At 39.6% G+C, this 27,976-nt stretch overlaps 1 protein-coding gene across 2 annotated transcripts in view; it reads left to right on the forward strand.

The window, feature by feature from the left end:
• Nucleotides 1–27,976, forward strand: part of nr6a1a (nuclear receptor subfamily 6, group A, member 1a) — a 139,381-nt gene that overhangs the window by 80,088 nt on the left and 31,317 nt on the right. Inside the window, exon 1 of one of the 2 annotated variants that reach the window (XM_033619950.2) lies at nt 20,672–20,946. The exons of the other annotated variant lie outside the window; for it this stretch is intronic. Within the exon in view, the coding sequence (XP_033475841.1) occupies nt 20,931–20,946 (16 nt within the window). The 5' untranslated portion in view covers nt 20,672–20,930. Of the gene's footprint in view, nt 1–20,671; nt 20,947–27,976 lie in introns of those variants that run through there. 2 annotated transcript variants of the gene reach the window in all.

The raw sequence follows: 27,976 nt of genomic DNA on the forward strand, positions 1-27,976 counted from the left end.
TAATCTGCTTTGATTATTAGCCTCTAAGCCTTCCTTCCATGCTGGGCTTGTTGAGCACAGAGTGATGAGAAATTACTCTCTCCTCATATTTACTATCTGTGCTTACTTGTCAAAATGATAATTGCGTTGCCCATACAGATCACCCCCAAAAAACTGCATTTGCAGTGTTTCTAGCCTCAAAAACATTCCTTCACACTTGTGTGTAATATTACCCTGTATTATTCAATTATTGCAGTGTAAGTACTATAAAATTAAAAATTAAAATTAAATACTAATAATTATGTCATTTTCTCTCAAACCACCACTTCTTTTACATTTGTTAGGACTGGTTTAAGGTCTGTAACTTAAGTGTGTAAGATTTAGGGGAATTTACAGCAGTGAGGGTTGCAGATTGCAGCCAGCTGAAACTTCTCCCCGTTAAGAATCCTGTTATGTGCATTGTTGAGGAGGTTTTTACCAGGAGCTGAATTATGTGCGGAGGTCTCTTCCTCTCCAAAACAAACAGAGCAGGTGATTAAAACTGGTAAAAACCTTGAATAAAAGTTTCACATTACAAATTTGTGCGTCTCGTACGCTGTTTGGCATATTGAAGATGGGTGGCTGACCCACCACGTGCTAATGTATGCTCACCTTTTTTCTGATCCAGACGTTTAGGAGGTTTTTACTGTGAGATAAATCATCTGTAGAGGTCTCTTTCTTTCCAAAACAAATCAACCAGGTGATTTAAACCAGTAAAAACTCAATAAATAAAATTTCCCATCATAAATCAGTATTTGTCTGACGCTGTTTGTCGGAGGTGGGCTTTTAACTATGGTGGCCAACACAAAAAGATGAATGGCCCTATCTAGAGCCAGTGTTTGGTTTGTCAGTTCTGGGCCACTGTAGAAACATGGCAGTGCAAAATGGCAGACTCAGTGGACGAGGACCTGCTACCTATATAGACACAAACGGCTGATTCTAAGGTAACAAAAACACAACTATTCTTATTTTCAGGTGATTATACACTAAAGAAAATATACCTTTTATATTATATTCCATTTCTGCCAATATATCCTTGGGCTGAACGATATGGCTAAAAATTTTATTATGATGAAAAAAATTCATATCAGTCAATGTTGATAATTATCTGAAAAAGTCAAAATCCTTCTTTCTTTCAAGTTTTGAGGCTAATTTTTGCTCCTGAGTAAAAGTTAATTGTAGTTTAAACTATTATTTATTATCAGAACATGACATGACAAACACTTGCCAAACAGCAGAACATTTCACATATCTGAGGTGGAGTCAAAATAATTATAATCAAAATAAATTGAGGGGAAAATTTTTGTTTTTCCATTCTGGTCAGGAGCATGTCAAACTTTTTGTGCAGAAGCACAAGAAGAAACACACACTTTTACATTTTTGATGTTTCTGAATCATAACAATAACAAGAGACAGACTTTGTTGATGTCATGAGGTAACATGGGGTCATTTATTGCTGATTGAAAATCTGCTGACATTACTGGGGCAGAATTAATGTTTACAGACAAGGAAATGTATGAAAGATTTATTCATGTTACCTTTAGTCACATTATGTCACATCATTGTAATGAAATTGAAGGCTAGTCAGTTACATTAAACTTACTAACTTAACATTAGCATTAGATAAGTCAGCCATACAGCTATAAGTAAGTAATGTAAGTAAATAAAAATTAATTATAATTATACATTGCTTTTTTAGACATAGGTCACAAAGTGCTTCACAAGGGCAAAGACAGAAGACGAAGTGACTACGTGAGCCACATAGTTAAAAGCTCACACTTGCTGATTTCACCAAAACAAAAAGAAAAAAAAAGAAAAGAATTCACAATACACAACACTAATACACAAAATATGAATAAAATACAATTCTGGTGCATACAAGTTACCCAAGTGCCTGTCTAAACAGATCCATCTTTAGCTGGCTTTTAAAAGAAACCACAGAGTCAGCAGAGCATAAGGGAGCCTGCAAAACATTCCAAAATTTAGGTGCTATGGCCACAAAAGCGCGATCACCACAGGTCTTAGCATTTTTGATTGAAGAGAGCAAGCTGAAGAATACAGATGAAGTAGTTCAGCTACATAAAAAGGGAGCCCAACCATGTAATACTATGTAAGTAAGAATCACAATTTGGCTATTGTAGCTAATGATATGCGGCAGATTCAGATGAAGGATAGTGCTGTGCTGTTATCCGTGGTCAAAAATATAATATTAAAAATAACCCATGAAGTTGTTGAATGTTGTAACTTTATAACGTAACCATACACATTAGTGGTCGATCTCGTTTTATTCTTCTACTGGTGCTGCTGCAGCTGCTCCTTCTTCTGGTACATTGCAGGTGGAAATTGGTGTTTAAGATACATTACCATCCCCCTCTATGGGTGTATGGGTTATTTCATTATATAGAGGATTTATTGAACATTTATTATATCTTTATCGAGGCAAATTATATTGAGATGTATGTAGGGATGCACGACAATATCAGCACATCGTTATCAGCCGATATTGACTTTTACATCTACTATTAGAATCGGCCAACATTCTTTTTCTTATTTTGCACAATGAATAAATATCACATACATTGAAAAGTATTGTATTTTATGTCTCCATCTACTGGTGGGCCATCATGATAAGAGTATGCATGCATAATATGTTGTTAATTCCACTACAGAAGAGACTGGATGATCACTAAAATGAAGTGGGGAAAAAGTGGATATATCAATATCGGCTTTGGTTACCTGTTAAATGGGTTGCTATATATTGACATATCGGATATCGGCAAAAATATCCACTATTGTGCATACCCATTGGTATTGTTATCACCCAGCCCTAATATGGCCCTCTAAATCCTACAAACTGGACCCCTAAAATCCCAAGTCAAAAGTTAGTATGTTAAGCTGACCTTTTCTAACAATATCAAAGTAATTATCCATGCTGCACGTTTCAAGCCCCCAAAACTATTAGATGAACTGTACAGTTAATCAGTCTGGACACAGTGACAACAGCTACAAGTAGAAATCTCCTCTCCAACTGGTCAGGCTTTGACATGTATGCATGTCATATCACAATCATTTTACCCTGATTCTCCATATGATAAAAACTTCTTCACATTTTACAGCTTATTGGTCACAGTGGGCTTTTAATACCAACCACAACTTGCCCTGCAGCTGAAGCTTCATGGGAAATAAGCTGAGCACGATATATTTAACAAATTTTCAGGCCTGTGGCTCCGTAAGCAGATAAGAAGTGGATCCGTTTTTGATCCACGTGAGCCAAATCGTAGCAAAGCTGTGGGTCGATCCTTGAGTCAGGGGGACGAGCTGATAATTATGAGTGAGTGTGACCATGTTATACAATACACGCGCATCTTCACTCAGTGCCACGACCTTCTCTGCTGAGATTTGCGTCCGCCTTACTTTGCCCTTTAGTTGGGCATGTTGTGTAAGTGAAGGGGCACAACGTGAATAACATTGGTCTTTGCGCAACAGCCTGTGCTGAGTGGAGAGCTAACTGGAGCAGGAGAATGGCGCTGTTCGGCGAGGTTCACGGCTGTTATTCCTACAGGCCATGAGCGTGAAAGGAGCTAATGCCATCTGACAGTTCTGGAGCAAGAAGAGGAGGGCTGGACAGAAAAGGAGGAGAGAGAGAAGAGAGCGGGGGGTGTTAAGAGATAGAGAGGGATGGAGATGGAGTGGGGGTGGGAATATATGGTTTCGGGGGGGGGGGATGAGAGAGAAATAGGGGATGAGCTAGATATGGACAAAGCAGGGATGAGGGATATGGGAGGGGAAGGGCTAAAGAGGCGATACTGTAGGGACCTCTATTGTTACCCGCTGTAGAAAATGGCCTCCTCTTTTTTACCAGTGTAAATTATATTAAAAGTCCAAATATTGCATTTTTTTTCTCAAAATACGCAGACGAAGTTCAGAATCTGAAAGCAGGAGCTGAAGGCTGGCGATCTTTTAGTCTTACATATTCTATCAAATACTTCTCAGAGTGCAGCACATCCAGACTCCCCTGTGTGTTCGCACTGTGGGACAGATTCACTCACAGCTGCCATTTTGAAAATCTGCCTTTGAGGGAATTCCAGAAATACTCTCAAAGCATCACACTCACATTTCTGTCCAATGTCTCTGCGAGATTTGGGGGGAGCGCCAGCACGGCCAGACATGTTGCTTTGAGAACATTTCCGTTTTGTGTGTCTCCGAGTCGTAAAATGACTGCTACTTTAACACTGACAGATAGACAAAAGATAGCAACGGGAGGAGTGGTGGTGAAGAGATACATGGCAGACAGATGGAGGGAAGAGGGAGTGGGAAGTGAGGTGGGATCCAACTGTAATTTGACAGGCTCCAGTCCCACTCAGGCTTCAGCAACAGTTCTCTGGGAAGAGGCGTAGCAGACACCCCACTGCCGACCTAACCTGCCATTACCGACATGGCAGAAAGACAGAGATTCTTCGTTGTGATGTCTCATCCCCCTTTACAATGCACATTCAAAGGAAAACCAGATATATGTCCGACTGTGGCTTTGTGGCATGTGGAGAGAAACCTGCCCTCAGATCTGTTGACTTACAGATTACACATCGACACATGGAAAGTATGAAAATGTGCAAATTTAGAAGTATAATAATCCTTGAATAAAATTCTTTAGGGACCTTACTTTACTTATCAGAGTAGGGGGGTGACTAGGGTGTGACTTTTTTTTTAATATCATGACCCTCTCTGCAGCTACAAATATTTTTCCTTGAGCCTCCATGAGTGACTGAGAAGGAAATGCTTGGCCCTCCCATGAACATAAATGACCATATTTCATAGTTTCTGATGTAATTTTGGAGATTTTTAAAGAATCATGCCTTTTAAACCCACTTGTGGGTTTTGGGTATTTGAAATAAATACAAAATACCACCACTGAAAGTAGGATGCCCCTCCCTGAAGCCAAATAAAAAAACATAACTACCTCCCTAATGCAAAAAAAAATATTTGAAGTGCCTCCCCCCATTTTGCACCACCCTCTGCCTTGATAAGTAATGAATAGTCCCTTAGCACTCTCATCTAACACAAGACTTTACCTTAGATATTGAGTTTTATGTTTTTCATAACTACTTTTCTTAAGTAGGCCTAGTGCAAAATAAAAGTGAGTGCTCAATAGTGTTTTTCATTTCCCTGCAGTAGCCAGTAGTTGTAGCTCCTGTAAGGAAGATTTCCAGTATTAAAGGGTTGGTTTGGAGTCAGTATATTACGTACTGTAGATGTCAGTCAGCATGCATCCAGTTTTGAGAAAGAGGCTGGAGTCTGACAGAAAGCTAAGCAATGTACTGCTGTGGAGGGGTCAGCAACAGAACAGATTTTAGCCATCTAAAAAAAATATGTCAGTTAAGGTGTACGCTATGCTGAGAGTATTTTCACTGCTATAGCTTTCTATCAGACAACCCGCTCTGATGGGGAAGCCATTAACGGCTTCAATTCCCCATCTATGCTCTCGTCAAAGCCACCAGACTCCATTAACAAAAACAGTCATTTCAGCTCACTGAACAGAAGAGCTGCTAATCTACCATTGCTTCAATTAGTTAATGAATTGGTGTTATTGTGTGACTTTGGTCAATGTGAGCTAATCCCTTTAAACACCTAATTCACACAATAACACAAACTAACTAAGTGATCAAGGCAGTGGTATACTAGCAGGTCCTGCGTCCAGCAATGCTAAACCACTGTTTTTCGCATTGGAGTCTGGCTATGAAGAAAGGGATATAATGGCTTCATTTTCTTGGTGGAAATCACTGTCTGCCATTAAGGTAAAGCAGTGAAGATGTTCTTAATATAGCATATACATAAACTAATAGTAATATTTTTTTAGGTGGCTTAAATATGTTTTATTGCTGACCCCTCCACAGCAGTATATTGCAATTATGTCAGACTCCAACCTGCTTCTCCAAATCAGGGGCACACTGACTGACATCTACTGTATGTAATATACTGTCTATGGATAAGTGTCCCATACAGCCTCACTTCAAAAAATCTGAACAGTCATTTAATTTTTATTTTTTTATTTATGTTTTTTAAATCATGACCAGTCTTATTAGCTCCAGCATTCTATGACTTGTTCATAATTGTCACTGATCAATATCTGTTAACTTTAAATTCAAATGAGACAGAGAAGGGAACATCCTGACAAACCTCCATCAGCTGCTGTGTGGAGGCTTGGTACATGAGGTCTGGGATGAGGTCTCCACTATGAAGCTACCTCTTAAACCTTATTGCAGTGGTTTTTGTTTGGACTTGCCCGCATTTGTTTGATCACTGTGAGGAGCTTCAACCACCTCCTGAATAATTGTACAGCTAGTCTTAAAAATATTTGGCACAGAGCGAGACTTCTCAGAGTTACAGAAAGCCCTCAACATAATTTTCTGTCTCCAGTATGGACATATAATATTTTGTAACAAACGTCATGCTGGCTGTTGAGAGCTTAAGCAAAAATTTGTCGTTTGATCAAAAATATTGAGCCTCCACTGAAACCACTTCTGTTTACAGAAACCAAACAACATCAAAGGTGCTGTTGGTTGTGTGGCAGCAGATAAGACGATTAGAAGCTGGAGCCCGCTTAGCACTCTCCATCATTAAAGCTGCTGGCCCACATCTATAGATTAGAATGGCTGCTACACTGCCTCTCAGGTCACACGTTGGTCCACTTTGATCAGCCTGTTGGTATTTGTGCAGGACCGAGTCCGCAGAGGCTGCTGACTTCTGTTGGTCTTTGTTTTCTGACAGACAGCTCGCAGGAGCTCTATGTTTGTATGATACAGCCCTCTGGTGGGGAAGTATGGTGCTGCCATGGCCTATAAACACAAACCACCAGCTATCATGTGATGGTCAGTGTTGTGAAGGTTACTTTCAAATATAATAGGTTACAGATTACTAGTTATTTTACCCAGCTCTCAAGTTTTAAATGTCCATGTTCACTTGGACCCAGGAATTGCTGCTTGTGGCTGTATTTATTATTATTGTTATTATTATTATTGTCATCATCATCATTAAGAGGTCCCAGATAGAAGAGTTAAAGTCTAGTTTTGAGGACTTAATTACAAAGTTTTTGTTGTGCTTACATTGGGCATATTTCTAAATACATGTTTGCATGGTTAATTTACCACAAACTAAGTATGCATGAGGAGCTGATAGATACACACAGCACAGAGAGTAGGAGAAACAATGGACTTATTTCTGCCTCTTGGCTCTCCAGTGGTTAATCAAGCCCTGCTGGTAGACAACATACTTATAAGGCCCCTGATATTATTATGAGTCTTGTGTCCTATTTCTATTTTATGAATTTTCTAAAGTAAAAACATGTTTGGTTAGCATATTATCAGTGCATGTAAAAGTACTGTGAAATGTGTTGTGTGTGACTCGCATGTTTTCTTCTTAGAAAATTTCTATGTGTAATAGATGACAGAGTCATTCAGTTTGAAGGCATCTTCATGTTTTTCAGAGCTCGACTGCACTTAGTTCTTGAGGGAACCATTTTATTCAACAGAATGCTGCTGCTGTAGTTGTGAAACAGTAAGGTCTGTATTGAGAAATGCTTAAATCCTATTGTAAAAAAAACTGTAAAAGGCAGGGAAGTCCCTCCTCTTCTCTTCAGTCTTGTGACAAAGGCACGGTTTAACCTTTGACCCCCACCCCCCCCACCCCCCCACCCCATTGCTGACTTGACCCACTGTTCTCGCTGCCTCAGAATCTTACTCAGCTCCAGGACAGTGAATTCCACGATTGTGTAGTTTAGTTTTAACACAGAATAAAACTGAGGAAGCAGTTATCAGAAAGTCAGTTAATTGATGACAGTTTTATTGATTACTTTTTTTGTTGTTATTTTTTAATCAGGTTTTTGCTTCATTAAAAAAAAAAAATGAAATCCTGTGGCACATATTGACACAGTCTCAGTTTATCAGACTAAAGAAGTAGTTGAGTGGAATCCTACACTGGGCTGTCAGTCCTTCAAACAGCATTTGTCTTTCATTTTCTACAGTTTCGTTGGACTAAACAATCACTTAATCAATGAAATAATTTGTGTAACAATGCAATGTCATTTGTACAATTTTTGAAATTTTCATTTTATATTTGCATGTTATGTTATTTGTTACATTGTTTAGTTATGGTATGGTTTAGTCCACTAAAGGTTTAGCAACTGGTTGGCATATTGATGACACACCTTATCCACACTCCCACAACAGAAAGTAAATATCTGAATCTGGGGTTACTTTCAGTGAGCCAATTCTGAAAACCTTGAGGCCACAAACTTTTGTTACCTAAACCTAAGGAAATAAACCCAGAAAGGAAGTGTTTACCTACATTTATTTTGAAAAAGACTGTGTGCATGTAACAAGATGAAAATGTACATTTCCTGTGAAAACGGAAGTTTATTTTGAAAAGACACAATGCATGTAACAAGCGTACATTGACACGCTGTTCGTGAACATACCAAACAGATGTAAGAGGGCACTGTCATGTCATATTTTAATGTGCTTTGTCCACTGACAAAGCCAGGTTGAGAATATGTTGAAATAAGACAAATAACCAACAACAAAGCACAAAGGTCAGAGGTCACAGCAATAAAAAAAAGTATCAAACTGATCCAATTAGTATGTCATTATTAAAGACAAGAAATATGGAGAAGTTCAAGGCATAGGCGAAGAAGTAAAATGAGAAAGAGGGAGGACTAAAAGACGAGGGAGAGATGTGGATTAGGGTTGACACTGGAACTATCGTGGCAAATTGGCACTGTGGCAGTAGTTTTGGTGTCCGGTCTGTTTTTCTGACAGTTATGTTTGAAATCTATGTTTGTATGTAAAGAAAGTATAAATGAGCCCTGACCAGGTATTCACACTGATGTTAGCAGTTCATGAAAAAACACAGCTCCTCTATTCTTCTGGATGATTTATACTTAAATTACACTCAGGGGATCGGCATTCTTCATCTTAACTCTCGCCAAGAAACTGAATTAGCTAACCATTAAAAATGTCTCATATCTGTGTCCTCCATGAGGACTTGGAGGTGACAGGATACATACAGTACGTGATACACAGGAGACAGGGGTGTATATTCAACAGCAACGTTTGGCCCTGGGGCCCTGAAACAGGATCATCCAGCAAAACCTTTTCCATACAGTGTGTTAGTAAATAAGAATTAAATGAGTTACAACCAAATGTTATAATATTGTCATGTTTTACTCTGCTTAAACTGTTTAATAGGCAACAGTACTGTGTGTGTGTGTCTATATATTTGAATATGTGTTGAAATTGACGATTTAATTTAGTGCATCCACTAGTGAGAGGAGCAGGAGACTGTCAGCAATTAAGGTTTCAACTACAAAATAAGTTTCAACATGGATGTAGCTTGTGAGAGAACAGACAGATGCACTGTCACAGACATTACCAGCAGTGTCTTATAGTTCTCAGCTTGTTAGAAAGAGAAGAGTAGAATATTGATAATTCCTCCCTGTCAGGACAATTAAAGCATGATGAATGGCGGCTCATATGAGTGGCTTTTTTAGTAGTCATTAACTCAATGATGGTGGCCAGGTCACCTCTGTTTTTATATGCCCTTTGGAAGTTCAGGCAGAGAACAGCTACATTGATTTGCTGGTCATCAGGGCTCCAAAAAGCAGATGTATCTGGGAAATGTGAGGTGGATCATTGTAAATCTAATCTGCAAGAGTGGACTAGCCCCAAGGTCAGCTCTAGTACAGCCGCAATGAGCTCAAACAAACGGAAGCAGCAGCCTCTGAGGTGGCATGTCACAAAGAGACCGGAGAACAGAGACCAGCTGAACGTCATGTTTAGATACAGCTTGTGATCTACTGGGGGCATATCCACTGTCACTAGGACTGATAGCAGGCTGTCAACAGACTAGTGATTAGGATTGGACATGAAAATAACTAGTCAGTTAATGCAGGGGTTCTTTTCTGCTTGTGACCTCCTAAAACATATCAGTCTGTACGTTTCCATGCAGAGTTAAGTGGAGCTACAGTTAGAGCTCAACTAGGCCATTTTATTGGACTGCTGTCCTTGTCCCAGTATACAAGCATGGGAGGGGAATTGATTTATTGAACGAAGTATGTCCGACTCTGCTACGATAGGTGGTGATATGCCCCCTTTCAGCTTGTTAGAATTGGACCTTTTACATCACAGACCAAACAATCGAGTGTCTTCCAGCTGTTCCGCCACTTTTTTGAACAGGTAGTCATTCCGTGTTTTCCTTCCATCAATGTATTTTTTAAATATTTATATCTTTCAGCTGACACAGCATGAACTGTGTCTCCTTGTCCGTCCAAAAATGCATGGCTCTGGATGTATATTTCATCATGTTGTTACTGGTTTCTTCTTCTGTTATGCATTTAATGATATTTGACTTCCAGGTCAAAGCCTGGGGTGGAAACTGTGGAGTATGCACAGAGCACCTAGGCCAGTTTGGGTCTGATTGACTGTGTACATGCAGGACTAATTTGACTCCCAGTCACATTGTCTGGGTGTGTTAGTCTGACTTTGAGAAATTTGATTTAGCGCGATTTCAGTCAGACTAAAATGTTTACATGTGTTTTAAAAGTCCAGTTTTTCTGACTAACAGTTCTTTGATTTTCTCTAATGTTAACGTTACATTAATGTTACTGAGTGTCTACTTGTGATGTGCCATCAGGTCTTATCCATAATCTGGATATGAATCAGAATGATGGATGGTGAAGAGTTAGATTTTTTTCTTTTATTTGAAGGATTTTTCAGATACCTAAAGAGGTGATAGTGTCAATAAAAGCGAAGACAAGACAAAAGTAAAGACGAGACAAACATTTGTATCATTTTGTTTAAGAAAAATGTTTTTTTTCTTGTATCTAATTATCAATTTATGACCGTTTATGTTTTAACTCAGGGCCCCTTGGGTGGTCCCATAGCTCAAGTTGACAACCACTGAATTAATTTATCAATTGATAAATGAATATAATTGATAAAAATGATACCAATAATTCAGTTCTTTCATCAGCTTTTTCTTTCTCTAAAACAACATGACCACATTTTCATGGAAACAGATGAATGAGATTATGACTTGTGTTTCAATTCAATTCAGTTCAGTCAAATTCAGTTTAATTCAATTCAATTCAATTTTATTTATAAAGCCCAATATCACAAATAACAATTTGCCTCAGAGGGCTTTACAGCATACAACATCCCTCTGTCCTTAGACCCTCACAGTTGATAAGGTAAGATTTTGTGTGTGTGTGTGTGTGTGTGTGTGTGTGTGACAATTTTGTTTTTCCTATTCTGTTTTTGTCCTAAATTTGGTTTGATATTGAATTCTATTGTTTTATTGATATTGTGTGAGTTTAAATTGATGTACTTTTAATGTTGTTTTGTGAGTGGACCCCAAGCAGACTAGCGACCACTTTGTGGAAGCTAAAGGGAATCCAAATAAAGAATAAAGAATAAAAAGCAATTGATTTTATTATTCTAGTAGGCTACCTAAAGTTTAAAGTTTAATTAATAATTTATATAATAAAAAAAATCGGTACTTGGCATTGTGTGGTGATGCGATATCGCCACACAAAAATATTGTGATACTTTGTTCTTTCAATTGTTTCCCCCATGACTAATAGAAACTTGATATTTTAACATCACATAGGAGGTGTACTTACGTTTTCCTTACTGACAAAGAACATTTTTTGTAAGTAGGGTTTTTATTGAATACATCCATGTAAGACACAAAGCAATGTTATTACCAGCCAAGACAGCATGGCAGCAGCTAGTGTGTGTGTGTGTGTTTCTGTGTCTGTGTGTCTGTTTGTCCTGGGGACCAACCCGTCCCCATTTCCAACTCGTCATATACTAACGCTTGGTCATTGGCCTTCAGCGTCACTTACGATGCATCAAAGCTCTCTTTAACGTCTGTATGTGACACCAGGCCATTTCAACTGCCGTAGTATGAAGAGCAAGAGAGTCTTAAGTAGGGTGCACAGAAAGGTACGTGGATGGGTCAAACAAACACAGGACTTTGACCCTGGAGGCCCCAGTTCATGTCCTGTACAATAAGACTCAGAATGTGGTTTATTGCTAAGTAGGTTTTTGCATACAAGGAATTTGCTTTGGTGTAAATAAAAACAAGAATGGCCAAAATCAAGAACTGTTGTTAGAGAATAGATTCTTTTTATATCAACGGTGACTGTATGCATTTAACAGGCAGAAACTCAGTAAGTTTACATGACATTAGAGGAAATCAATTATTTGTGTTAGTCCGGACTTTTAAAATACACGTAGACATGTTAGCTGGACTGAAATCGTAATAAATTGAATTTCTCAAAGTGGGACTAACACACCCAAATAATGCGATAGGTAGTCAAATTACCTCTGCATGTATACAGTCAGTCGGACCCAAACTCAAGTTTCTGTCCCAGGCTTTGACCCGGAAGTCAAATCCTAAATGTGTAACAGAAGAAGAAGCTGGTAAAAACATGGCAAAACCTACATCCATGGATGGACAGGGAGACACAGTTCATGCTGTGTCAGCTGAAGAGTTAAATATTTAACAACATGTACGGACAAATGTACAGAGCTATAAAGTTGTCCACCATGTTACCAGTTTGCCACTAACTGTAGCTAACTTGTTTGTCGATTGTTTGGTCTGTGGCGTAATAAGTCAACCGGAAAAAGGTTCAGTACTAACAAGCTGAAAGTGGGCATATCGCGACCTATCGTAGCGGAGTCTGACATACATAATTTTATACTGTGACAAGGACAGTAGACCAATTGGATGGTCTATTTAAGCTATAACTGTAGCTCCATTTAACTGAGCATATAAAAAGTACTGACTGTATATTTCCTGTGAACTCTGAAGTTTATTTTTTAAAGGGCACAATGCATGTAATGAGCAGAGTTGGGAGTGAGAAAGTGTTTTCGTAGATACCAGTTATAGCGAGAGATACTGCACAATTGGTTTGGTGTTCTTTGCCAGGTGTTTGAATGTCTGTCTGTCTGTCTACAGAATTCATCAACACGATAGCATCACAACCATGCAAGATATAGTCACAAAACTTAATAGGTGTGTAGTTGAGATCGCAATGAATGCTGAGTTCAAATATGGGTGTGGATCAAGCAAGGGGTCCGGAAGTACAAGGGTAAGAAGTAGAGGAGAGGCCACTGGCCCCTCATTTTACGCCTCTGGCTCACATTCGTTTTAAGTCGTGGATCGCTGTAGCCCAGTTTAAATGAGTCATTCCCATCCACTTATCCATCATTATCTTTGACATATTAAATTAATGAGGCACTGCTCACCTTTTTCACCAAACTCATTTCACTCATATCTTGTGTTCCATTTTACCATTCGGACATATTTGGTGCTGTGGCTTGTGTAATCCCTTCACAAAGTGATCTCTAGTTTTGTCTTTCTGTTTGGTGCGTAGGTACAAAGCTAATTGCACGTAACTCATACCCATTACAATGAGTAAAACATCTTCCTTAGAAAACCATGCACTTCATGTGGTTGAATTTAGCAGTAATAAAAATCCAAATGTTTCGGCAGAGGAAGGAATTTATGAGGAGCCTTCTTTTCTGTGTGTTTCTCCACCTATTTTCTCTCGAAAGGACTTTGAATTATAAACAACTTTTCTGTTTAAAGAAATTGAAGGTGGTCTCACTGGCCTTCAGGCAAGGTGAGGCAACTCACTCAAGTTTTAGCCCACAAGCCAACACCCCAAAGCTCTGGAAGAAAAAAGAAGGTAGGAACCTGAATTAACTCTTATCTAGATTTTATTAAAAGTTTAATGTGGGATTCACATCTCTTTCTGGTTCTGCTATATACAGTACCTGAGAGGCAGGACTTACAGTATGTTTTTATCTGCAGAGAGGTGGGGAAGGTCTGAAGGTGCTTTGGAAACACTTGTGGTCCTTTTTTCAAACAATGAAACGCTGACTTTTTTATATTGATACTCAAGGAAATATACGCTGTTACTTGTTTGGGAAATCAGGATGTATGTATTTATATTTGGAGTAAAACAGGAGCAGTGTGGCCTTCTTCCATTTTTCTTGAAGCTCTTTGTTTGAAGAGTGGAGAGGTTTGGCCTATGTGACAGTGTGCAGAGGGGGGAGGGGAGCTCAAACAAAAGAAATGCCCTTTGTTACTCTAATGTTTAGGGAAATGCAGAAAAAGGCCACAAAACAGCTCATTCGAGCTGGCATTGACTCAAATTAGCATTTTAGCTAACAACTCGGGTTTGTAAAAGGGGACTTTGCTGCATGTTTGTCAGGAGTAGGAAAGTCAGGAACACAAGAACAAACATACTTTATCAGGAATGCTCAGGCTGCCTCATGCTAATTTAAGATACACTTTTCATGTCTGAGAGATACAACAACATGCTTTTAGGAGTTTAAGTCTTAATGTCATTGTCAAATGAACAAAATTCTACAGAGTTTTACAATTAATCTGATATGGTTTCTTTCTGTTTAAATCTCATTAGTGTGCAGACAGAGGGCTGGGTGTAGCCTGACCAGTGCTGGATCTTAAGGTCAATACGGTGTCTTTAAAAAATCCCATATCAAAGTATCAGCTAATATCCGTTTTTCTCGAAAAAAAAAAAATGGGACAAAGTGGAATAATTCATGGTTAAGAAATTCACTTCTCAGTGCTTTCTGGTGGACAAAGACTTTATAAAGCCCCCTTTACACTACCTGCTCAGAGCAGGAACGTCAAGCTGTTATGCTGCCTCGCCGTGCTGTATGTAAGGTATGATCAGGGAATGGGGGGACAAAGGGGTCTAGCCTCTGAGCCGGGAATGGAGGTAGTAACAGAGCTAAAACGACTTCTCTTCACTGCAGGTAGTCTGCAGGACAACATCATGGGTGGCACGGGTGTGATGTTTTGACATCATATTATATGTGACCTGCTGTGGCAGATCTAAAAAGTAGCTGTTAGTGCGAAGTGCCTAACTCAAAGAAGAAGAATGGAGACTAAAAAAGTCCACAAATTTTGAAAACAAGGAGGAGTTCCTTACCTTACGAGCAAAGGGACGAGATCACCCGCCATATAACAGGGAAGGTAATTGATTGTTATTGCTATGTTATGCCGTTGTTATTGTTCAACAACATTGGATTGTGTTGTTAAGGTGCTAACTGGCTAACTAGCATCAAGATGGTATTCCAGCTCCCTTTTTGAATGATGATTATGGACCACTGCCATCTGCTGGTGTGGAGAGTTATTATGTCTCTCAAATGTTGGTTTGGGGTGGGTGGGTGTGGGTGTGTGTGGGTGGTATACACACATATTTTTCATATCTGTATTAGTCTTTCTGCAATTTCTGATTTTTCTGCCAACATAGAGCTAAAATATGTACCATGCCACTTAGGACTGATTAAGTTTTCAGCTCAAGACCCAAAAGAGAAATTTGCCGTCTCTCTGGGATCCAAATTTAAAAAAACACACCATGAATTGCCTTGACATCTATATGTATAAACTACTCAGAAAGACCACAACAAACCATGAATTAAAATGTATATATTATCATTAAAAAAAAATCACCACTCTCACTTGTCACCACCACATTAATGTTAGTCTCACACAAACACATACACACACATAATTTAATACATGACACTCTTCCTGCATGGAAACTGACATACATAAACCCTTAACTAAAACAAATGTATCACACACATCACTGACTAACACTGCCAAAACATTGTTGAATAAATTCAGTTCTGAGAATGCTTTGCTTGGAAATGTCTGTCCAATGTGTTAATGGTAAAGCTCTCATTACTGAGCACCTCTGCACATAAAACACACTGAGGCCTCTGCAGTTCGACTGGCTGTGCTGAAGCCAACATTTATAAACTCTTCCTATGTATTTTTGTTTCGACATCACGCACACAGTCAACAGTGGGGGAATCACTGTCAGTGACTCTGCAGTAGTCACAGGTAGTTATTAGCTATGGCTCTGATTGGCATTGATAGAAACACAACACCTGTATGGACATGCTAATTTTAGCCCCTTAACTGGTGAGATGCAATGACGTGCCACCACAAAATACATCCAGTCTCCATCCAAGCAGCACTCAAACATCATTCCAAATTAGTCTGCAATTGAAATAGAGACTGAATAAGTAAGAGATACATAGAAAAAGGTAACCACAGTCAAGTTTTCACAGGCCTCCATGCTGCTTTCTACTGTTTACTAACCTGTTTTCTAGCCCATCAGTGATATCTAATATGACACATTAAAAAAATGAAAAGTACACACACACACACAGAAAACCATACTCATCTGCTGCAGAGCCATGTACACAGCTCTGGTCTACTGGTAATGGGAAAGGAGTCTATCGCCTATTTATAGTGGGTTTACCTGTGTTTAAAAAACTTCAGTACACAAAGTTTGGTGGAAAAGGGGTATATTTGGCAGGCCTTTTGAAAGCAACAGCGACTTTCTAAAGTTAGATCATTGTGTGTAATGTTCTAAATATATGGATTTTTAAATGGCTTAAATTTTGGTATCTCACCAACATTTGTGGTGTCAGATTTTAATTAGATTTTAAATTTAAAATACATTCAAGAACTGTTTTTTGTGTCAACTTACACTTTTTCTGTTGTCATGAAATTGGAGCAATTGACTACAATCTAATTTAAAATTAAAATATCACCTTTTGCCTAATTTTGCAAATATTAACTCACCAAAGGCCCACGAGTCAAGAGAACACCTAAGATCATCTTGTACCTATAAAACAAATTCTGTGTAAAGTTATTGCTTATGTATAAACATATTGTCAATAATGGACATCAGCTAAAATCAAGTATGCTTTTTATTCAACAGAAAATGATTTTACAAACATTCCAGTTTAGAGAGCCTGTCCAATATGAATTAGCAGAAGTGGTATTAGCATTGTGAGTGTCTTATGAGTGTGCCAGCACTACATCCTACATGTCCTGATGAGTGGCCCCCAGTCTCGGCCGGTCTCAGGACACGCCTCCCGTCACATGACAGTGGATAACCAACAGAGGCTCCATTTGACTTCAAGGTTAAAGGCAACATGGCTGATTATTCTGTTCATCTTCGCCACATGGTAGGAAAGGTGTTAAGGTCAAGGGTGACATATGCCACCCTCCCCCCCACGTCACTCAGGTTTGACTTCCTACTAGTATTGACAAGCACTACTATGTTACTCAGACTGACAATATGTCAACCAAGCCTGATCCTCAATTTGTTGGTATTAGAAAAACAATATTATTTAAACCAAATATATTTGTATTCAAATAAAGAAAATTGTATACAGATATATTTGGTTTAAATAATATTGTTTTTCTAATACCAACAAATTGAGGATCAGGCTTTGTTGACATATTTTCAGTTCTCACAATAACCCTAAAAAGTTTCTTTGTTGACCACAAATGTAATGGTAAACAAGAAGCTGGCTAAACTATGGGAATTTTGGTCATTAAGATTTGTGTCAATTTGAAGAACTTCTTTGAAAATCTGTATGTATAAACTGGGCTTAGGTCAGCTTACTCTCACATAGTCCCCAGTAATGAACTCTTAGTGAACCTTAAATAATATTAATGCTTAAATCTACATGTAAACTCATATCCAATTATAGCACCTTGACCAGGTCCTTCCTACAAGCCCTGCGTTTGACATAGTGACATATGGCAGCAGACTCTTATGGTATTAGTGTAAAGTAACCAGGAGACGGCGAGACTGCCTTTGATCACACCAACAGGTTACACATGTCCTCATATTTCTGCCTGCTTACCAACTTGTCTGGCGTGACAGCTCGCCTGCTTCTGTGAATCATCCCGAGCCCAACGGCACGCCTCTGTTCTCTCTCTCTGCCTGTATACATTCACATGCTATCTCTTTGTGTTGCATTTGAATGTGAAAAGCTTCTTATATGTGACTTAATGCAGTCGGGTCATTAGCATTGTAAGGGGGTGGGGGGTTGCTGCCGCTGCTGTGAGAGTGAAGAAGTGGTATTAATAGGGTGGAGCTGTGGAGGGGGCGGGCTGGAACACTGGTTGGATGACCAAGACATGCTGGTCCACTGTAGTGTGAGGTGGGGATCAGGTAGAGAAGAGGTTGCTGGGTAAACAGAGCATCAGGTTGGGCAGTAGAGTTTAGGGTGTGGCACACTGGTAAAACCCTGGATGCTTCTCACTATGGCCCCCTAACCAGGCCACTGGAGGGGATGAAGGAAGGGAATCCATTGGATGGTAAGATACTGTATCTCCAGAGCTCTCACAGGATAAAGACTGGTTATCATGACACCAAGATATGGGCAGAGTCATGTCAGAAATGTGAAATTCAGCTTTCATACAAAGTGGATTTTAATCGGATGGCCATTCAAGTCAAAGGTGCAAGTAAGAGACTGGAGAGGGATTTCTAGAATCTATAAGGGCTGACTTTTTTTTTCCAATAGTATTGGCGATGTGATACCCGAATACTTTTTTTGTTACCCTACTTCGGGCAAGATAAACAGTATTGGAAAGAAAAAACAAATTAAACAGATTCACAATAACTTTGTCTCAAATAGACAAAATCTTGATTGAACCGATCACAGAAAAAGTCAGCTGGAGTATGACTCTAACCAGACATTTAATGCTTGCACTCAGTCCTTGACAGGTTTCCATGCCAAAGACACATTTTGGTTAGTACCAAAAAAGTACTGGGATTCAAGAAACAGCCTTAGTTAGTGTAAAATGCAGAAGTTCCTGCGTCACTCAGAATTACTTTGAACATTATTTATTTATTGTTTATATTCATATTAAAACTGATGTGGTGTTGGATTGAGTAAATGTATCTGTTGCCTTTAATCATCAATTATTCTCATTATTGGGCAGACTATTTTCTCAAAAGCACTTTAAGGAGTACTTCACAAAATGATAAATGAATGAATGAATGATGAAAATGATAAATCAATGAGTCGTACTGTATTACCTTGAATTTGCGAAGAGAGCTGCATTTTTCTTGTATGTGTCGATCAAAAACAGTAATTATATTGATTAATTGGAGACCACGGTAAACAACAGCAAAACAATATCAAAACATCCATTTACAGACTTACACAACTCATGCTGTTTAATCCAAGCTTCATTCATCCAGTTGTATATTCAGTGCTCCCCAAACATGCATTTTTACAAAAAACCTTAGTACCGGAGTGTTATGTCCAACAGGTTAGTAAACAGTAGAAAGGAACATGGAGGCCTGTGAAAACTTTATGGTGGTTACTTCTCCTCATATATTTGCAGACTAACTTGGATCAGTGAGTGCTGCTTGGATGGGGACAGACGGTATTTTATGGTAGCGTATCATTGCATCCCGCCAGTTAGGGGCTAAAATTAGCATGTTCACCCAGGTGTTGTATTTACATTATTGTCAATCAGAACTGAAGCCGATAAATACCTGAAACTAGTTCAGAGTCATTTGATCAGGGTGTGAATGCCGATTGTAACCTTTCCCAGTACATGAAAAAGCCAGATGTGAGCGGGTTAATGGGTTTTTGTGCAGTGGAAAAGGGGATTAATTTTTGCCTTTAGTTCAGTTTCAAATCCTAAGGTTTTAATGAAAATGCATGTGTTTGGGAGGGACTTAGCATATACCTGGTTAATGTGAGTTGGATTATACTGCACGAGTCCTGTAAGCGTTTGTAGACGATGTTTTGATATAATTATGCCGTCACACAGTCCACAATCAATCAATCAGTAATGTTTAGCATCTCCGTTAACGTATGCAAGAAAAGTTTTCTCACGGTAACACAGCATTACTAACTGATTTACATATGGTCATTTTTGGGTGAAGTGTTCCTTTAAAGAGATGTCTTGATGATTGTGGTTCATTCTTTTTGACAAAAACTAGAAAAAGAAAAGCTATAGGTAATAAACAGGGAACAGCAGCAAATTCATCTTTACATTATTTATTAGACATTTTAGATGTAGCTGAAACATTTGTAGTTGGGACACAACATGTGGGGACAGAGGGGGGCAACATGCAATGAAAGTCCCAGGGACATTGCAGTTCTATGGTATGCCACTTAAACTACTCTGACACCAGCATTTCCAATTAATTAATTATTAGAAGATCCACTTAATGACTGAACATCAAATAATTTTGGCGCTATTATGAAATAAATAAAACAAATCTATATCGTGCACCAAATCATTTACAGTCTAAGTCCATGAAACATCAGTGTGGTTAACAGAATAAAAGGAGCACATATTTCACACAGGTTTAGCTGGAAATATCTGTCTTCCAAATTTGAATTTGAATGCAGTGTCAGTCCCATATGGAGGAATGTGTAGAGGAGGAAAAAGATCCACCTCTTGGTCTCTATCTTATCAGCCCTCAGCTCCTTTTGCTTTTCACTATGCTCAGTTTGTAGCTAGGCAAGCTGTGAAACTTAAGACAACTTTACCCTTCTCCCTTGATGTGCTAAGGGCTTCAATTAGTTAATGTCTGTGTGTTTTGTCAGCTTGAACCTGTGTTTATGCTTGGACATGCACTTTGGTCCTCATCAGAAGTGCCAGAGGCATGGTTGAGGGGAGGGGAGGCTAATTTGGGTGAGGGCAGGGAGAGAGGAGGGGGTGGTGGGGAGTAGTATTGTTGAGCAGCAACGAAAATAGGACTATCAGTTCCACTCAGATACCTCCTAGCTGTCATTGGACCTCAAGCCAAGCCGTGACCCCGGGGCTTGAACTCTGTGGTCATGTGACCAGGCAGTAAGTGACCAGTGGTGTTGCTTGGCTCTGACTGTGGTCAGTGTGGGGCAGGCTGTCGAGGAAAGAGGTCGCTGGGAGAGAGAGAGGCAGAGAAAGAAAAGAGAGTCATGAGGCAACCAGGCCCAGTAGCTTTTTTTTAGCCAGGTCCATGCTTGAATGGGGTCCAGACAGACTGGGAGAAGCATGAAATGGATACATGGGAAGGTAAGAGAGGCCAGTAGGGAAGACTTTCTTTTAATGAGCTGTACTTAAACTCATCATAATTGTTTGCGTGAATGGGAGAAAGGAGTTGTTTGTGATAAGCCAGAGACTGCATTATATCTGCATTCTGTTAACTAAATATTTCCTTTTGGGAAGGCTAATTTAATTTTTCTTTGCATGTGTGTTTGATCAAACACACAAGGTATCAAACACACATGCAATTCAGCTTCACAGCCAGCTTGAGCATGATATTTATGCATTATAGTGCCTTTGAATTACTATTAATGAATTTACTAAACACATTTTTAAAAATCCCCAGTAAGTTTCTATATATGCTGCTCTCAAGATCCTCTTTGCAGTTTGATTAAATTAATTCTGAATTGCTTTCTGATTTATGCTACATTTGATAGGATTAGCCCTTTATGCCTGGAGTTGTTGGTGATTTTCAGGCCAGGCTAATGAGCTGAGCTTGGCACAGTGTTCCTTGTGATCAATGCTTTCAAGTGCTTTGTTTATGTGTGTGTGTGTTATGACGCATCTCAGTACGGAGGTGCTTTGCACAGTGTGCCTCCATATGTATTGATCTTTGGTAGGCTATGTGGTTTTGTACAGTGCTGATATGATGGAGGATCAATCTGCTGGCCAGCCACCACTAGCCCTAAGCTGAGAGTACTTTCCCATTTTGCTATGTTTGGCCCCTTTCTTTGCTTCATTCCTGTTTTTAACCATGGCGTAGTTTCGCACAAAGAGCACTTTTTCAGATGTGTGAATGTTAAGTGGGCGATATATCCTTGAACTTTTGTTGGCAACGCTCTCCCCAAATCGCTTTTATAGGTCGTCCCTCTTTTGTCGATTCATTTGGCCATTTTATGTGAATTATCTTAAGTGCTAGAATAAAATAACCTTCCTTTGGCAGTTTTCACACTACATCCCACCCCAAGCACCCACCAAACTACTACCCCCCTCCCTTGTATTGCAGGAATTTGGAATGTGATCCTCACTCTTAAAGTCCACATGGCAAAGCAAAGTGTCCTGGACTGCTCATCACTGCTGCATGTCCTTTGATATGCGCTTATCTCACCATTTATTGATCGTACAGTTCACTCAAATCCTTTTTGTCTTGACTTTGGAATCCTCGACACATAATTACCGCTCAGGGAGTTAAAACAACAATAAAATAATTTCTCATTTGATATTTTCCTTCAAAGACTTCAGTGTAGCATGTGGAGGAACCCTGTTACTGTATTCACCCCTCCCCCTCATGTTAATCCCTCAGCCAGCAGCCATGTTGGTTATTCTCCAGCTGAGGGAGGGTTAACTCCACATTTCTACTGCTCACTGCTTCACATTCATCCTGCAGGAAGCCCTTCTGTTCTCACATTGTTCTGTACTTTGGCAAGGATATTTTCAGATGGAAAAGAGGAAAGAAAGCATGAGAGTTGGACAGAGAGAGAGGGAGTGTGAGACGTTGTTTATGTGGATGTAGATGCAGGGGACAGAAGCTGTGGGAAGATCAATAGTAACAGTGGGGGAGGTCAGAGACTCTTGTGACTATGTAATGCTCTTCTATAAATAGCCAATGAGAGAGGGAACTCCTTCTAGCCACTCACACTCTTTTTTCCTGATTTCACTGAAACATATCCATCTCCCTGGCCAAAGCCTTGTTAAACCACACACACACACAAGTCCATCATGACACAGATCTTTGTCTTTGAAGGGTGTGTTATTTCAACTGCCCTTCCCCCAGCACACACACTGAATTGAACTTACCATCGCAAATTTTTCCTCTTGCTTATTTTTTAAAGACACCTTTGCCTTGGATGATCTGCTGAAGCACACTTTTTAATTGTGGACACGTTACAGTATTTTGGTCAGTCCTGCATGGAAAATATCAGTGGGAGTTTATCCTGGTGGCTCTGCAGTCTGTGGGAAGCCCCCCCCCCCCCGGTTAATGAATTGGAGACTCAACATTCATTAACAGCACTGTTATACGAGTGTGTATCACAAAGCCTGGCCTGTAAAACTCACTACATGGTTCATATCAGCATGTGCTGAATGACATTAAAATTGAGCTCAGGGCCAAAATCAGTTTCTTCTGTCCTTTTAAGCAGTAATTTCATGTTTTACAAATGAAAGGAAAGAAGGAAGAGGGCACAGGCCTGGAACAGTGATGGCTAACATGTGTCATTTCTGCACTTTCTCCTTTTTCTTTGTTAGGACAAAAAAGAGTATCTTATGGAACAAAATAAATGAAAGTAACATACAAACTTTCATAAAAGTAAAACACTATTCGAAGCGACTTAGCATGTTTTTCTTCTTTCATGTGTGTTAAAATGGTTCAACACACCAAACTCTACTATTTGAGTTAATGCAGTGTTATTTATTAAGACAGATGCAAATGAGCTGACCTCAGTCATAAAAAAAACTTTCACAACACTGATTTAATGCCTGTTTTTGGGAGGGAAACCACAACAACAAAAAAGTTTTTTTAAAAAGCAATATTTTGGTCAATACCTGTTGTGATTCACTTGAGAAGTACTAACACCCATTGGTATTATGGTTTGGGACTGGGATATAAAGCCAAAAACAGTAAAAATAGATAAATAAACACTGAAATGAGTAACTCAAGTGCACATCAATCTAATTGTATTAATGTAAGAATACTCTTCACCAAAGTTCTCCACATGCAGCTATAAACTCCTATTTGGAATAAGACAACATGTAAATTATATTTTCAGATGCAAACCAAGCTGAGACAGTGAGGAACTACATCGAGGCCTTTTCCCACATTATTCAACAATGTAGCATCACATGTGGCTCCTATTAGCATAACATTGTGGCCTATCTTTGGTGTGGTATTACTCAATGCTAATGATTTAGCCTGGGTGTATACTATCAAGACAGCAATGTCAACAGGTCGCCATTGTCTCATGGGTGAGCCCAATCTGCAACTTCATGCACGTATCTTGTAAGATTAGCATCACAGTGTGGGCTGCCATGAATGCTGGGTCTGAGTCACGGAGGGTCTTCAAATGCCTTTAACCTCTATGAATGTGTTAGATGTGTGGCCATGTACATACCAGTCATAGTCTGGTAATCTCCTTCACCCCGAGGTAGGATAGATAAGTTTCAGAGGTGAAGAAGAGATATGAGGAGGGGGGAAAACGGAAAGAGAAAAGGCTGGGAGGGAAGGAGGGATGGTGCCAGCAGCGGAAAAGTACAGAAGATTCCTCCAACCCCCGCTCCCTGTCTCAGCTTGGCATGATTGTGATGGAAAGCCTGAGACAAAACCTGAAGAGAAACCCCTTCAGTAACAGGCCTTGTTGCTCTGTCAGCCACTCAAAAGGCTGCTTTACACTATACATCAGCCTTTGTGTGTGCAGGATGAGGACAATAGGGAGATTTGGCCACGATACATCTCTGTTCTCAGCATGATGCAGCTCACAGAGGGTCACTGAGATGGTGAAACCTGGGTGCTGCTTAAACCTTCCTACAGAATAAAGAAGTCTTGAGACAGCAATTAAGTGATGTCAACCTTAAGAAATCAGTCTAGCTCATTCATTCAAACCCTTTACCTCTGTGTTAAATGAAAAGCCTACCCCTTAAAGTTCAGCATTTCAAGTGATGCACATCTCACTCAGTCAGCTGGGTTACAGTGAACATTTGTTGTGACATATTGGAAGCAGTGGGAAACAAGAGCGCTGTTCATCTTTACCATTGACAGGGCTTAAAATGCTTGACTTGCATTTCCTGGTTTGTGTTAAAGTTTGGAATGAAACCCAGGCTGACCCCTGGGAAACAATGCAGCCTTTAATGGGCCTTAGGGTGTGTGTGTGTGTGTGTGTGCGTGCATCGGGGGTTTTTGCAACCGAGCTAGAGAGAGAACCAGAGGGTGGAGTTCAAGATGAAGCGCTGCTTTCTAACTCTTTATTATCACTTCGGGGCAGTCTTAATTCATCTTTGTAATGTTTATGTTATTAATAGCCTTTATGTTAATAGAAAAGGGATCACACCAAAATTGCAGTCTTACTTAAATGTGGGAACATTTTTCAGCTGCATCCATCTCACCTCTAAATTTAGCAACATATCAAATTTTAAATGTGCTTACAGATGCAAACTGTGTATTACACATTTACGGTGCTAAAACATTTCTATGAAGTTAAAAAAAAGAAGGAATTGTCTCAATCCTACATTTCCCATAATGCAGCCAGTAACATCCTTTGTTAGCCCCTCTGTGCCTGGTAGTTGCCCACGTCTTTCAAACTCCACTTCCCCAGTTTGTAACGCAGGCTTTGTGTGCAAAACATGTGAATTCTCTTTGCATAAGCTGAGACCTCCGAGGATGTCACCAGGCATGCCATCATCACTCTCTCAGACTTAACAAAGGCCTTTAAGAGCCACAGAAAGCAAACTACACTTGTGTCCACGGGCTGAGTAGTACTCTTCATGACTAGTAGACTGACCTTCCTGTGGTAAAATCAGTGGAATTCCCCTTTAAAGCCTCTGCTTACTTCATTGGTTGAAGTAATGTCTGTTGTGCAGTCAAATGTAGGATATGGAAAAATTCTATGTTGGCTGAACTTGAAATGGCATGACATGACATGGATAGAGTTGGAATGATCACATAATCTACATCAGTGCTCTCATTCTCATCAAATACTAGCTCCTCCTACCCAGCCCAGTCAAAGTGGAAATGTTGCGGCATCACTTTTGCCTCACTGTTTTGTATAAACGTTAAGGGCACAGAATGGAGAGACAAAGTTCTTATGCTGTTAAGCTGGTAAAACAGTTGACATGGCTGCAGAAGCAGAAGAGATGTGACATATGCATTGGCAGCGCTTTTTAGACGGTGGTGGGGTTTCTGTGAAGTGCTGTAAAGTTTAGTTGATTCAAAACACACATTAAAAATGGCTAAATAGAGACAATTTCAAAGTACACAAATCAGCTTAATTACAGATCACAAGGTTCACCGACAAAACAATTGTATTTCACTAAACTCGTTTTCCAAATAAATACAACATGCTAATGTTATTAGCACAAGACTATAGCATTTTACATGGTATAAATTAGCCTAGCAACTAGCGGAAATTTCCTCTACTCATATGAAGCCAAGATAAATCACGCACAACACTTAGAATGCTCTTGTATGGGGGCTGTATTGTCTTCACAATTGATCATTCCTTATCTGTGGAATAAAAGATAATAGAAGCTTTTTTTCAAATGAGGGAAATGGTTACCAGCTTACACAAAATAGACGGGAGGTCTGTGTCAGTGCAACTTGTAGTTACATTTGTAGGGAGGTGCACATCAGGTTACAGCGTCAGTTTGTCGCAGAAGTTTAAATCCCACTTAACACATCATCAAAATTTCACACCCATCCCATCTATGGTCCTGTCCTGCCAGCTTTCCCTTCTACATAAACATTGATTTGATGCTTTCTACCTTCTTGAAGACAAGTTAACTCTGTCCCCCTCATTCTGCGACCGTGCCGCAGAATGGCGAGGCAGAATAACGGTGCGAAACTCCCGCCTTGTACTGTAAAAGGGGCTAAAGTTGTATCCAGCCATACATCTAATTTTAGTTTATTTGTCCCGGTTTTCAGATGTCTGTTTGTAAGACTTTTGCTCCCAGTATAACAGATGAATACAATTTCATTTATGGAGCCCATAAACATAAAATAAAATGAAGAAACTGCAACCGCAATGCATCCAAAAACAATAGCTTTGATGTTAACAGGTTTCAGTGGAATTACAGTTTACAATGTGTTCTGTGGATTTTTGAGAGCAGGTGTCACATTGTTTCTGGGGAAAGTTGCTGCTGTTATCATAAGTGCTATATCGTAGGCAACTGGACTTGCTTGCGTTTCTTGAAGACGTTTCGCCTCTCATACAAGAAGCCTCTTCAATTCTGATTTCAGTGCACAACTGCCTACGATTAAGCACTTATGATTACCATGACCTGGATGACTGAGAATCTTCACCAACAACTTGCTGATGTTAACTGTCAGTTTTCAGTTACTTAAAGGGCCAGTGTGTAATATTTGGCATGGTTTATTGTCAATCTGAATCTGAATCTGAATCTGAATATTCTACCCATTAATATGTTTATACAAGTGTATGATCGCTATAAAATAAAATTCATTTGGTTTTCGTAGCCTTATAATTATGCTTTTACATACATATATATATATATATATATAGCAAGGGCCTTGCTTTAGAGAGGTCGCCATCTTGCGCCACCATGTATGTACGGCAGACCGAGTGGACAATCCAGCCAGCCAGAGAACTCGTTTCGCGTGTATAAATGAACCAACAAAGACAGCGGAAGGAAGGAAGAAGGAGGAAGAAACAGCAGAGTGTTAGTAGTTCGTCGATAGAGAGTAGTGAAAAGTTTATATAGTTATAAAGTTTGCGAATGGACCACACTTACCACGCAACAGGAGAGAATGAACCGAACTGTCATCTGCAAGGAAAAGAAGACGCAACTTCACTCCTTGTGATGCACTCTCTGCGGCGCTTTTCCTCCTGATGATATATCTCCCCAACGATGGTAGCAGTAGCACCAAATCCCATTCTGTGCATTCAGCCTCTATTCTCGCCCGCTCAGCATCAAACACATGGAGTTCCTCATCTGTATGCTCCGGCTCAAACAGGTATGGCTCTGGGTCTGTGTCCGCTACAAGAAACTCTTCAAAATCCCGTTCAAAGTCACGTTCCATTGCAGCTACTATAGTCCGGAGATATTGCTAGGCTAAATAAACAGCTGAGCTCTGTTTACCGGCTACGCTGTCAGTCAGTGTGTAAAGTTATGAAGTGTGTCTGTTACGCTAGAAGAGTCAGAGTTTGGGACGGAGTGGAGTGTTACCAGAGTTTCTGGAGTGCTCAAATAAACTGGCCTTTTTCCCGAACGCTCCTCTGGTCTCCTGCTCGTGAGGGATTCATTACAATATCGTAACATGGCTTAGATTTCTAAATAAACATTCACCTCGTCGCTAGATAGACCTACTCCTGAAAAAGTCGTGCGCAAGGCTTTT

Source organism: Epinephelus lanceolatus, chromosome 9 (assembly GCF_041903045.1).
Source record: "Epinephelus lanceolatus isolate andai-2023 chromosome 9, ASM4190304v1, whole genome shotgun sequence".
Lineage (NCBI taxonomy): Eukaryota > Metazoa > Chordata > Actinopteri > Perciformes > Serranidae > Epinephelus > Epinephelus lanceolatus.